Source organism: Lepisosteus platostomus, chromosome 8 (assembly GCF_059453375.1).
Source record: "Lepisosteus platostomus isolate fLepPlt1 chromosome 8, fLepPlt1.hap1, whole genome shotgun sequence".
Lineage (NCBI taxonomy): Eukaryota > Metazoa > Chordata > Actinopteri > Semionotiformes > Lepisosteidae > Lepisosteus > Lepisosteus platostomus.
Window position 1 is genome coordinate 19599111 of NC_142618.1, and position 14490 is coordinate 19613600.

Below are 14490 nucleotides of genomic sequence, written 5' to 3' on the forward strand. Positions count from 1 at the left end.
AAACGTGCGCTTCTGGGGTTAATCTGCACACGAACAATAACTTTTTGAAAGAGCAGGGCTGCCAGGTCACCGCAGGTCCTTCAGCTCGGCCGTTATCACGCTGCACTACCCTTCCTTCTGTCTCCCTCAGTGGAAGGAGCGTTATCGGCGGTTGTCTTCAGGGCAGCAGGAAGGAAACCCCACAGGCTTCCTCCCAGGGGGAGAGTTTCAGGGTCAAACGGGGTAGCGCACCCTCCTCCTCCGTCCTCCGCCCGCACGCCGCTGCCTGGCGGGCACATAGCCCCGCCCCCCCAGCCGCTGACACGCCGGCACGCCGCAGCGCGACAGATGTGCAGACACAGTCGGAGCCCGTCGCGCTAATCTGCCCTGTCAGCCTGTATTTCACAGCTCCTCCGCCGGCAAAGCTGATTGAACAAACGGAATTACAGCAGTGGGCGTCGCCCTTTGAGACCCACTTCCCGCAGGCTCGCCTCTTAAAGGGCTTAAAGGCACACTGACGTCCGAAGCGATTTCGGTTCGCCGGGCGCTTACAGCGCCAAATGAGAAATGAGCAGCATCTTGGATCTCACTGACAACCGACAAGCTCTCCTTGTGCAATATGCCACAAGTCCTGAAGAAGAAGAAAACAAATCTTTAAAATGCAGAAACATGACGTCGGTTCCATGTCTGTTTTTGACTTGGATTTGTTTTTGAAACGGTTTAGTCTGATCATTTTTGACTGTTTTGCACTCGCGGTGACATTCGCAGGCAACAGACCACACCCAGATCCACCAGCAAGCAAAAAAAAAAGTTGAAATGTTGCACCTGGAAGATGAGCCGTGCACTGATCTGACAAGTTGAGCATGTTTTAACACAACATGAAACAGCCCTTTAATACTGCCTTTAACAGCGACAAATGGCCTTTTTCAGGATAGGATTAGGAGTTCATATATTCTTTCTTTTAGGCAATACAAAAGCTTTTAAACTAGAGTGTATTTCTAGCGGTCATTTTGACAATGTTTACAGCATAACCAGTTACTTTAGATCCAACACTTAACAATACGTTGTGTTGCATCACAACATAATTAAAAAGCTGTCCCGTTCTTAAAAGGACCGAAAGAAACTTTTCCTGGACTTTGTCGATACTGAGGCAGTTCAAAACAAAACCTGTCCAGACATCCAGTCCAACAGACCGGCCTTTCAGTCCCAAGTATGAAGGCGCCAGGCTGCCACAGAAGTGCAGCGTGACGAGGGGTTTGGAGAAAACAAAATGTTGACCTAAATTCGAGGCAGCTGGGGACTGACCCAGGACTGGCCTCATAAGCACAGAGTGGGTCTAATGCAAACGGTGGTACTGGAGGGGTGAGTCCGATATGTACTTATTTTTATTTTCAGGAACCTCCTGGTTTCAGAAATCCAAAAACACAGATTCCCAGAGCTACACTTTTTTTTTTTTTAAATAGCCTTCACAATTATAAAACAAAGCTCTATTTTAGATTTACTGGTTGTCTTGTTTTACATAGTCAGGGCTCCTACTGAATATGTATCTGTGTGTACTACTTACCTGCTCTAACACCAGACTAAAATTAGAGGCAGAATTATGTAGGACAGGAATCATGAAGCAGGCATCTCTGCTGCTCTCCTGAATCATTAGCATAAAAATGCAGCGAAACAAGGTCACTTTAGACACTGGCCAGCGAATGGAACTATCAAACACGAGATCGTACCACAGAAAACTGGCCACATGAGACATTTTGTTTTAAAAAACCGCAGAAAAAAAAAATCACGAGTCCCACTCTCCATCTTTTAAAAGTTTTTAAAATGTTCCATTCCCAGTTAGAACACAATCTCTCTTTATTATGGCTTACCCCCTTAAGGGAGCTTACATTTGCATTCAAACTACAAGTCAGCTTAAAATATGTAAACTATAAAGCAGCATTCCAGTACTGTAACAACAATCATTAAAACATTTAGGAAGTTTCACCTCCACCTCTGAAAGTTTTCTCCTCCCCCCCATGACGATTGTGTAACTAAAACACACAACTCCAGACGTGGACACTGTCAAAGATCTGTCCTTTCAGCACCTGTTTCTAATGTCTCCAATGACGGCTGTAGTCCAACACCTGAGGACTTGATGTCACAGCAACAGTGTCGAAACCGACTGCTTGTCCGTACAGACGGATCTCATGATCACCTTCACCTGTCCTGGGTCTCTCAAGGTCGGTGCTGCCCATTAACTTCGAAAACTGCAGTACTTGACTTTACCCCTGGAAGCCAGACAACTGAAATATAACTCAGCGAACCCAAATACCAGGACATCAGGCCTGAAATCAAAGCACTAAAAAGTTTGCATTTATGCCCTTCTGCAAAATCCACAATGGAATTCGAGTTGTAAGATTCTGAAGTGCATTTATGAGCCAAAAGACCTTCTGCTTCCACAACCGGTTCAGAAACAGAAGGATAATGTTACAGCAGCTGGAAAAAAGAGGCGTTAAAAGCTCCATCAAAGTCTGAATGATGCACTGGACAAGCCGGAAAAACTGGGTGTTATAATCTAATATCTACAATAATCACCATAACATTTAACAGGCTACACCACTTTGTACTCTAAATTTAGTGCAACCAAAAACCTTTGTTTTTCCTTTCAAAATTACATTACCTACTCTTAGCAGTAAAGAATCTGTATGTCGCAATAGGACAGATTGTAAAAAAATTAAATCCATCCCTACAATACTGTCTGCAAGGAAAAGATTCCCTGCAGAATTGGAACAGTTTTATAGCATCCATAAAAAAGGACATAAAATGCCCAGCAAATGCTTATTGTTACATACAAAACATGTCACTCTGACAGGCTATAACTCAGGATTGTGAGCCAACTCTCACAACAGGCTGCAAATTCAGACAAAAAACAACTAAGACTCTGCATACTGTATGTACTCTATGCAATTCTATTATAACACCACATAATAGGAAGAATAAAGTTACCAACTTAAAACCTGCAGTGAACACAAGCATGGCCAGAAATCTAGAAATCATGAAGGCAGCCTTACTGTGATATACTTGACATGTCCATTCTGATTTTGTTGTTGGTTTCCTTTCTTTTCTCCTGGAAAATGAGTTCCTATAATCCTGTTCAGAACCTTAGTAAAGGAGAGTGAAAATGAAGGGGTAGAAAGTTCCTGTGCATCATTAGTCTTTCCTACACAGGAAAGCGAACCACTCTACCGACTCCCCAGCCGAGATTCCTCTTTACACTTATTGTTAAGGCTCACAAAACAGCACATTTTGAAAAAGTAAGCCAGCTCCATCTTTTCCACACATCGATTCAAAATATCAATTTCAACGGCGAGGCAGGGTGCAGACTCCCAACCGAGATTTGCAGGGCAGGGAAATTGTTAAGAACATCAACAACAACAAAAAACACAATATAATCTGGGCAGCATTCCATCGCTGTATATTCAGATAAATTTAACTTGCAAGGATCATTCCTGATTGTTAAGGGAAATTTGGGAAAACCCCAGGAATACACCCACAAAACCTACGCTCCTCAGGGGGAGATTCCCTAGCCCAGTGCAGTTACAAGTAGGTGTACACACAGCTGGGGAGTCCAGGCCACAAGGCTCCAAGTTCACAGCTAGTGACCCCTCCTCTCCAAGCTTCTGTTCCTGCCCCCATACAGAACACTCCAATAGCTCAGAGCTGGGAGCGTACGGCGGACTTATTTCTCACAGAGTCCTTCCAGTTACCGCCCAGAAATCACGCAGAAATGAGGAGCTGGCCAAGAGTTTAAGAACACCAAAACTAATTGCTGCTTCTGCGCACACTGAAGGTTAATTTTGCCCAAATCACACTTGAAAACCACAGCTTTGCATTTGCCACATTCATCGGGACAAAAAACAAAACAAAACAAAACAGGTGACAGACAGTGTTCCAAGCCTCAGGATGTAGCCTAAGTCACAGTAAAACAGATTACAGGTCTCCTTGGTAATATCAGCACAGTCAGCCAGGCAGAAGCAATGCACCCAGAGCATATGTTTACTAAAGCTCAGTTACCCCTGCCTCGCTTCCTGCACAGGCTTTGTGCAAGGAGCCAGATCGGTTCCTGACCTGATTTCTGCGCTTACGACGGAGATCATGACACGGGCAAGTCATTCATACCGGTCTCGGCAGCCAGACGCCCCACGCCTACAGCTGCGTTTTAAATCGGTCATGACGGCTGAGAACAGGAGAGAAGTTACAAAACAACGGAAAGGCCGTTCAGTTCACCTAGATCATTCGGTATCTGGAAATCCACTGATCAGAGAATCAGCCACTTCTCCACCCAAAGTCAGTTCCCTGCCAAAAAAAACAGCCCAGCTCGTGACAGACCATTTTCTAAACACACCAGTTCAACTGCTTGGGGGTTAAATAAAAATGCAGCCCTATTTTTAATAACTGATGTTATCTACATGAAGAAACTGAACATCAAAAGAAACCACCAACTGCACAAAAAATGCATCAGGTTATCTTTCTTGTAGCAGGATGTATTAAAGAGAAGTTACGCAGGTTTAATTCATTATCTGGACTACGGAGATACAGGAGGGCTGATCGACAAGGTGTAAGTGGGTTTTACAGTAAGTCGCAGACTGGCCTGCTGAAAGGCAGTTACATCAGGAAATGAAAAAAGGGTGCAGCACCACACACACTACAGCGGCGTTCTGGATCACTGAGACGCTCCTGCCCAGATTCTCACACTAAGGCCCCCCCATTGTTTGGTGCTTTATACACAAGTTACATTAAACCATAACAAGCTTCTGTCAGTCAGGACGTCTACACAAACCTTGAATTAGTGCTAAAAAGACATGTATTGCTTAAACATACATCTGACACGAAAGGACAATAATAACTCCTTAGAGTTATAGAGTGCTTTGCTGGACACTCCATTCAAAGCGCTTTACAGGTAATGGGGATCCCCTCCACCACCACCAGTGTGCAGCACCACCTGGATGATGCGACGGCAGCCATATTCTGCCAGTACACTCACCACACATCAGCTGTCGGTGTGGAGGAGAATAAAGTGATGAAGCCAATTCATAGATTATTAGGAGGCCATGACTGGTAAAGACCAGGGAAAAATTTTGGCCAGGACTGGGTAACACCACTACTCTTTTTGAGAACTGACCTGGGTCTTTGAATTGACCAAGGCGGTCAGGACCTCAATTTTACATCTCATCCAAAGGATGTTTTTCCATCATTATACTGGGGCATTGAGACCCACACAGTGCAAAGTCTTGACATTTGTTATCTCTCTCATGAATTAGGCAATTTTACATTTATGCAACAGTCATGTATAACAGTCATAAGCAATCACAACAACTAAAATCCTTCTTATTTTTCTAAGAACATTCATGCATAAAATGTTTCTTTTGATGCTCAGTGTATACAGTTTTATTTTAAACCTTAGGTTACTTAAAATCATTGAACTCCATAGCATTAAACTTGAGGAGAAAAGCATTACAACTACAAAAACATAGTTCCTACATGAAACTGTGAAAAATATTTCAGTCTGTAATAAATTGCGAAATAAGGCCCATATATTAACTTGCAAAGTTTTGCAAGCTCAACCAGCAGGACTTGGCAATATACTTCACAAAATATTAACTATAAAACAGAAGCAATGACTATCATGAGGCAAAAGGTCACAGCATTAATGCTGCAATTAAAATTGTGTATCTAAAGTTTTTATTTTACTGTACCTTGAGATGAATACTGCACATAAATGTCTACCTTAACACACCTCGTGTTGTACATGGTGTCCAAAATGCTACATCCTTGACAATACATGAACAAATATGGTTAAAATGTAAACAAAAAAACACACCTCTTTCAAGCCAGTCCTTATCAGTATAAGCTTTCTTATCAACAGTATCTCTATGCTGAAGGTTATACCACCCCTGCCATGGAAGACAAACAGAATTAAGTCAGGAATGCTGAAATGTTCCACCTAATCTTATGCACCAACACGTACAGCAGACGCATTGGTCTAGCACATTTGTTCAAAACTGTTCCAGGATGGATTTATGTCAGACAGCCCTATGTTAAAATCCATTCTTCCAGTTTTGTAGTTTGTCGACTCCGAAAGAAAAGCTAATTTCAATTACTGAATTATTAAAAACGTCAAATTAATGGCTTTTGAAAGGTAGCGTCTTCTACACCCTGAGAGTAGGTCAATATCAATTAAGACTTCTATTAGCGGGACTGAAAAGGTGTACAAAAGGAGAATGTCCCACTACAGGGAATCATGACACCATTTGGATATCCAAGTCTGTGGGATGATGTTACTTCTTCTCCTTTGTTTCTTCAGACAAAAATAAATAGATCAGGAATATCCCAGGAAAAAAAGATTGCAAAAGGCTCCAGTGCATGTAGAATAAAATATAAAAATGGGATAAGAGGCTATAGCCAAAATGTCAGTCTCTTGCCCAAAAACTGCTTATTGAGAGATAAGTACTGCACAGCTTAGAGGACGAAAGCACTAGCCAGAGGCCAGCCAAGCAGAAGAGGCAGGTGCCCAGGCTGGACCACACTCAGAGCAGGTCCAGGGCTCTACTCTCGCCCAATTCTACATCATCAGCTTTTCAAGATTAGGAAAAAAAACATCTGGTAAGAGATCAACCCAGATATCCCAAATCAGGAGAACCTAAAGATCATAGATCCATATTAAAAGCTTCTAACATCAGTGCAGGCTCTCCGTTTGTCTTAACGCTGTCACTAGGCAAAGAACAAGATTAGTTGCATTTTAAAGCAATAGTTCACCCCTGGGTTGCTCAGAAAGGTGTGCAATAATGTAAAATTCAACATATCCTAGAATAAATCAGGATACCAAAACTTGGAAACCTGCACAACACTGACATGTCCTCCCCGCCACTCTTTGGGAAGCAGTGCTGGGTCAGCTCGGACAAGACTTTAAACAGATCGAGCAGCGCTCAAGGACTCCAACAGCGAGAACACTTTCAAAACCAGAAATGAGCAAGGAGCATGGTGGTAAAGCAGATTAAACAAACCACCCCTTTAAATGCTTAACAGGCCCTCTCATAAAGCGCAGTCTGACCACTGGAGAGGTTTTGGAAAGAAAAGTGACCTAAAACCAGGTCTTTCTTTTTCTGTCTCTAGCAAACCCCCATTTTAACAAACATCAGCCCTTGTAGGCCAAGCAGTTGTAAGTACATATAATACTTATCCTTCATAAAATACTTGTCCCCTGCTCTACAGGTGGGGGTCTGTGGGCTCATATGGCTAAGAGCAATAGCTGGTCAATATTCCAATATTCACAAGGGTCTATCAGTCTTGTCTTTACTTACACTGTTACAGATGTGAAATGATGGTCATTAAAAACCTAAATCACTGCCCATCAAAACCCCCATCTAAAACTTGTACTTCACACAGATCCGAAATGTGCAGGAGGGAAAGTGGCTTGCAAAGCACACGGGATCGTACAGAAAACAATATCCCTTTTCCCCTGGTGTTACAGGGCAGAACCAGCAGGTATTCCAGAGCATTTTTTTCCCCTGGATGCCAGCTCAGTGCAGTCCGATCACAAACCTCAAGTGAGCAGCAGGCATCTGATCATGCCCACAGCCGACAGCTCATTTTAATACCACTTTCTGAAGTTTTAATACAGGACAGTGTCAAATGAGTACTAAGCTCCTTTCAAGCTGAGCATTGTGTATGGTATGCCAAGATCTTACCAAGGGGCTCACGAAGCTCTAGGAACTCTGAGATGAATCATTATTTGTGGAGAAGTGTGACTGATGAGCACATCTCCAAAGTTTTTAATTCAGTTCTACTCTGTTGGGTCCATTAAACTGATATCACAGAGCTTCGTTTTGGTGGAGCAAAAATATTGAGACAAGCAGATGACAGGTGTCTTATGTTGGTTAGGCATTCGCTGATGCGTAAATAGGCTCATAAAAGAGCTGTGAACATCCTCTCAATCCCTCGCACCTTGATTGCAGTCCATTGGCAAAAGTTAGCATGAAGGAAAAGTCTTAGGCTGATCGTGAGTCATTTGGAGATGAAAGAAAAGTTAAATCAATAAGAATCATAGCACAGAACCGAAGCATGCAAGAATTAAGTGATAGAGATGTATAAAAAAAGACATCAGAGGAATAGTCAGCCAAGACAAACATTTACAGTTGATGACAGAAAACTTATCAAAAGAAAACGCTTTCAGTGAAACCACCACCAACTTCCAGAATATAGGAGTAAAGGAATCCTAATCCACAGCTCACAGAACACTAAGAAAGCAGAATTATAAAGTCTACACCACACGGTGTAGGATAAACCTCTCATCACCGCCAAGAACAGAAAAATCAGACTAGAACTTTGAACACAAGTTCAAAGACAAGCCATGAGAGCTTTGTTCCAAAGTTTTATAGAAAGAGGAGACCCAGGTAAACTTTCACTCAAGTGACGGAAAGCTGAAAAGAAAGAGAAGAAAGGAACTGCAGATGTGCCAAAGAACACCAGCTGATCCTTGAAAGAAGACGGCATTAAGGATGTAGCTAATGATGGGAGCAGCAGAAAGAATACTGACGTTTACAGAAATATTGGCAGTCTGTGGAGCACAAAAGGGCTCGAAACTGTGCTGCATTCATGGCAGGCAGCATGACAATGACACAAAACATACAGCAAATGCAACCAAAGAGTTCTTCAGGAGAAAGGAAGGGACATCTAGACTGGCCAGGTCAATCGGCACTTTCGGAAAACCACCTCCAATGATTCCACAAGGTTTGGCGAGTCTTAAGGCATCACAGACTTGATTAATTACTGTCTCAAAGGGAATTGCAACTGATGACTTTAACACCCATATAAGTGAATACATCCCAATTCTCACGGTCACTTGAAATCACTGAATTAAACACAAGTATATTTTTGCTGTAATACTATCACACAGGTGCGTGGACCACCCAAAAATCAAATATGATACCATCCTCAGCCTTCAAATTAAGCTCATGATCTCCAATACAAATTGAGCAACGATAAAGAATATGTAAATTTTTTAACTTCACAATCCTCATATATTATCCTCCAAAAGCATGCGTTTCTTACTGGAAGACTCCTACATTCTAGTAGAAAGCATTGGAAGATGTATTAATAAATCACCAAAATACATAACATGATCAAAAATGTAGGCGGCATAGCCTACTGATCCATTCTGTCAGCGATTCTCAAACCACTTTATCCAATTCGGGGTCTCGGCAAGCGACAGACACAAGGTGGGGGTACACCCTGGACAGGACAACAGCCCACTGCAGGACACACCCACACACCCTGGACAGGACACCAGCCCACTGCAGAACACACCCACACACACCCGGGACAGGACACCAGCCCACTGCAGGACACACCCACACACACCCTGGACAGGACACCAGCCCACTGCAGGACACACCCACACACACCCTGGACAGGACACCAGCCCACTGCAGGACACACACCCTGGACAGAACACCAGTCCACTGCAGAACACACCCACACACACCCCGGACAGGACACCAGCCCACTGCAGGACAGACACAGACACACACACAGACACACACACCCTGGACAGAACACCAGTCCACTGCAGGACAGACACAGACACACACACAGACACACACACCCTGGACAGAACACCAGTCCACTGCACGACAGACACACAGACAATCAAGCCAGGGCCAATTTGTCCAGAAGCTAATTCACCTACCAGTCAGTCAGTCAGTCTTAGGACTGTGGCAGGAAACCCATGTGCACATGGGGAGAACATATAAGCTCTAGAGCCAGACAGCACCCTGGGTCTGGAATTAAGCCCAGGGCCCCAGGGCTGTGAGGCAGCAATGCTAGCTGCTGCACCACCATGCCACCCTAGCCTCCTTGTAATATCTGTGAATATGCAGACTGTTATTTTTCCAGGAATTCCACCACTTCATACTTCTCGGTCAACTGTTGTACACTATACAGAGTTCTCTGTACAGTCAGCAGGATTTGTAAAGCAGACTTGAGAGGCTGCTTTCCATTTACGAGATGGGAATGGTTCTCCGAGTAATATTTTAATGATATACATACAGCCAACTGTCAGAGTACACAATTTTCGGAAGAAGATTTGTGTAATTCTTTAGCTGGTATGTTAAGAACCTGCATTCAAAGCTAGGCTGCCAGTAGACTATTATCTACTATTATCCACTGACCAGAAGCCTTGAAATTAGACCAGGAAGACTGAGCCAACATTAGACACCAGATGAGGGTTTCATTCATTTCAAACCAAATCTCTCCTCCAGACACACTTATGGCACTACACACAGAAGATTAACGACGAACACCAAGTATTGAAACACGTAAAGACAACAATTGAATCTGAATTGAGAAAATGTCAGACTTTGCTTCTCTCGGGGAATGGTGAAGGGGTCAGACTCCTTATAACCTGCCTGACCTTCCACGAAAACACTTTCTCGGGTCTGTCCTTGATATGATTTTTGTTTTGGTAGTTTGACTACATCACAATTAACTACTAGTTCCCCCCACACACACACACACACACCGACCACACATTAAAGAGCATCGGTCAAGCACGCCGAAAATCACAAACGGCTGAACGAAATTCTCCCGGCTCAGCAGAGAGAACATTTTTGCTCTCGTGCCAACATCATCACTAGACAGGTTGGTTATCTAGACAGAAAGTGCTGCCATGAAATTCACTGTGGCAGAAATAGGATGTTCATCAACAATCTCCCTATAGAGTAAAAAAATAAAAAAAACTCTCGTCTGCCAGGCTCAAGGAAACAGCAATGACCGGTCTCACGCCCGGTGAGATTCTCAAGCATTTAAGTGGGACAATCGCTGTCCTCGTAACTGACTACGTGGACCAGCTCCCTCCATCTGTTGCGGCTTGTCTGGTTACGCGGCCGCGAAACCATTTGTCTTCGATACCACAGAGGAGGGAAAATATGCTCAGTAAGGTTCTGCAAGCAGCAGCATGTCCGCTTGCAGAGCGCAGCAGGCCTGCCCCGGGCTGGTCACAGTTTCGAGTGAGAGGAGTGAGAGGAGCTCACAGGCATGGCCGGCAGTGCAGATCACCAAGCAGCAGATCAGCTCCGGGCAGAGGGCGTTCAAACTTCTGAGCCATTCCGAAACCAGCGCTCGGGGGGGGGGGGGGTGGAAGGAGAAGTCGCGCAGCTGGCTGAGTGATGAACACCTTGCTGCCTTTCAGCGGTCCGCTACATAAAGGCTCTTTCGGGTTCGACAGCCTGCCGCTACTTCAAAAGAAGCAGTTCTACCGCTTTAAAAAAAAAAAAAAAAGGCAGCGCATCCCCAGCTTCGCCGCAGGTTCAGGCTTGGCTGAAAAAAAAGCCTTTTTTTTTTTAAAGAGAGAAAAATCTGCATTGCTATTGCAGATGATCTAGAGATCACACTCGGCAGTACGTATCAGTGTGTGGGAAACACGGTGAGCCACTTTGCTCAGCGAGGACGGTTCACTTAGGCAGTTCTCGACAGAACACAGCCACGCCTTGGACTTGTGGTTAAGAGTTCAGAAACACTACCTCGAAAACCCCACAAACAGCTACACCAATTAGTCACATCTACGGAGTTTTCACAAACAAAAACAGCATGCCTGTCAAACGGTGCATTATTAAGCCTCCAAAACCTCCTCATTGCATTTCCTTACTAATTCTGCCCATCTAGGTATTCGGCTGTATGTGGCAACACTTGCTTTTCCTCGCTAAAACAAAACAGTCGAAGTTCTTGGACCGTCTTGTCTGTAATCTCGCAGGCACAAAGGGCCTATTGATGGCAGAGGCAAAGTTGGAATGTCAATAGAACAGATCAGGTGTCTTGCGTTTTAAACTGCACAGGAAAACCCTTGACCATTATCAATCCTTTCATTTGGAGAACATGCGCGTGCTTCCCTGACAGACGCTGGATAACGATGTCGCTGCATCGCTCGTCATCTTAGTTCAAAGAAGCAAATTTTCATTTAAATGGGCCCACAAAGGAGAAAAAGAAAAGTCTGGTGCTGAACAAATTAATCCCAAATCCATTCAAGAGTTATTCAAAAGCAGCAAGTCAAATATTTCTCTGAAGTGGCCTTTGGCCTTGTGACAGACACACCTAAAAGGCTTGTAAGCTATCAAACCCACAAAACACTTTTGCAGTTCATGCGATCAAACATCCTGGCCATATCCATAATGACATCTATCTATTGTACTGCCCCGACTATGAAAGAGTGTTTAACCACAAACCTAACCTACTTCTGTTTTTTATTTTCCTCAAAACGGTATTTTAAGAACCTGCATTTAAGGCTAGGCTGCCAGCTGACTATAATCCACTGACGAGAAGCTTTGAAAATCAGACAAGAAAAAAAATGGAGCCAAAATCAAACACTAAATGAGGGTTTCAGTTACTTTAAGAAAATCTCTCCCCCAGACACTTTTTACACTGCACACAGACGACTAACAACAAACAGCTAATGTGAAGTAGTAACACAGTGTGTTAAAGGGCAACACAGGCTTTGCTTAAAACTAAAGGCTTTATTTAACGTATTAATATTTTCTCAATAAAATAGCTGGGAGGTAGTCTATCAAAATCAGTCATTAAAAGGCAAAGTGAGAAGTTTCCAGCATAAAACGTATAGAATCACTCAAAACACTGGGCTCACAGTGCAAAATCTAATATTCTGGGGGTATAGTGCATAAAGGGGACCAATGAGTTGTTCAATTTCGCAAGTACTCCTGAAATCACTGAAGAATACATTCTTTGACGTGCACCTGTGAAATCTGTTTTGAAAAAGTTCATACTATACCCCTTGCAAGCTTTAAGCAGTCATACAGTATCGACATACATTACCTAAGATCAGGGTTGCTTTAAATATTTCGAGGTGAACGTGTTTAGACAACTATCAGCACGCAAGAAATAAACCTTCAACTGCTTGAAGAAGCTACAGAAAGGAAAGCACGTCCAGCAAGCGGCCAGATTCGACCATTTCAAGAATGCAGGACAAGCAGCTGCCGTCCGCCAGCCACGTCCTGGAAACAAGTTTCCCCAGCAGTGACGGAGCACGGCTACCTCCAGGTTACATGTCGACACTGGCACATATGAAGGCATGTTCTCCTACAACTGATAGCGAACTATATCGGCAGTTTACTCTTCAAGACGATGAAAACCGGAGCACCTCAAACACCCAAAGGCAAAACGCGTGCTAACTAACACCTTACATTTCGTTTTCCCCCCAATAATAACACTATTGAACCAAGACATTTCGCCAGAGATGCCAAACCACAATTTGGGCGTAGGAATACACAAGACGTCAATCTTCAGTTTTTGAAGTCCGATTTCGTCGCATACTGTATACGCCTGTGTGGCGGTCACGCCGTTAGTCTTCACGTTGAAAAATAAATTGGCAAATTTCAGCTACTAGAAAGCGGGGGCGCCGTGGTGTTAAAAACGATTGGGCAAGAGTCGGCAAATAAGGTGCAATTTAGGAGGAGATTACCAGCATTACCTAATGTACCTGGCAGCGTGGGGTGCGTTTACATCACATTAATGCACTAAAGGTATTAAACCAGAAGATCGGCTGTACACAGCAGCCTATTTAACAGTAAACAGTCACGCTAATCAGAAAAGAGTGGTTCTCTTTTCCATACATAACTACGGATAGCTGGACAAAAAAAACATCGTACACTTCACGTCTCAAGTTTGTGTGTATTATTTACTGGAGAAATGCGGGCTACTAGTGCAGAAAAGAATCGAAAACGGAAGACCGCGTGAGCCTCTCCATTCCCTCAAATAAAAGTTTCTCAAACGAGATCCAAAACGTTACACGTATTTAAACTCTACATGCGTTTCCCCGTCGGCGAATGAGCCATTCCTGGATTTAAATCAAGAGCCTCCAGTCGAAATATAACAAGATAAGGAAAAGACACACCCTCCGGACTAGCGAACCAGACTGATCGCGAAACGGTGGAAATGAATGGGAACAAGATCTGCCGTTTCCCTGCCGATAAGGGACGAGCCGCTGTCGGTAAAAACGCAGACAACTTTAAAGACGGGCCACATCGGGGGGGTATTTTCGAAAAGATTTTGAAACCCCGGTTTAATCCCTTCGAGTTTCGCTGCAACATTCACATTTCCTGTCTCCGGTTCCCCACACTTCCACGGGGAAAGAAAAAAAAGCCGAGGCATCCACTTCGCATCTCGGAATTACATCGCTTTCTTTTTTTTTTCCCTTTCTTACCTGAACATAATTGTTTTCACAGTAATCAGCGACCCTGGTGAGGTTCTGGTAGCTCTCCACCAGAGCTCTTTTGCCGGCTGGAATTTCTTCCTCTAACAACATCTGCAGCTCTGCCATCTTACATCTCTCTGCATTTCTTCTTCTCCTTCCCTTTGATCGAACCCACAAGCTCTGCCCCAGAAAGCTGCTCCTCCGCCTGGTATTGTGGGATTCCTGGCCTCGCTTTCGCCACCGCGACCTTTCACCAGCCGGGCTCGCGCACA

At 43.9% G+C, this 14490-nt stretch overlaps 1 protein-coding gene across 23 annotated transcripts in view; it reads right to left on the reverse strand.

The window, feature by feature from the left end:
• The window catches only part of abi1a (abl interactor 1a), a 58636-nt gene extending 44158 nt beyond the window's left edge, over nt 1-14478 (reverse strand). For 10 of the 23 annotated variants that reach the window (XM_088642780.1, XM_088642779.1, XM_088642778.1 and 7 more), the window contains exon 1: nt 14228-14478. In XM_088642780.1, coding sequence (XP_088498906.1) covers nt 14228-14344 — 117 coding nt within the window. In that variant the 5' untranslated portion in view covers nt 14345-14478. The remainder of the gene's footprint in view (nt 1-14227) is intronic. The other 13 variants (XM_088642774.1, XM_088642784.1, XM_088642783.1 and 10 more) reach the window with 5 other exon arrangements.
• Between the last annotated feature and the right edge of the window lie 12 nt (nt 14479-14490).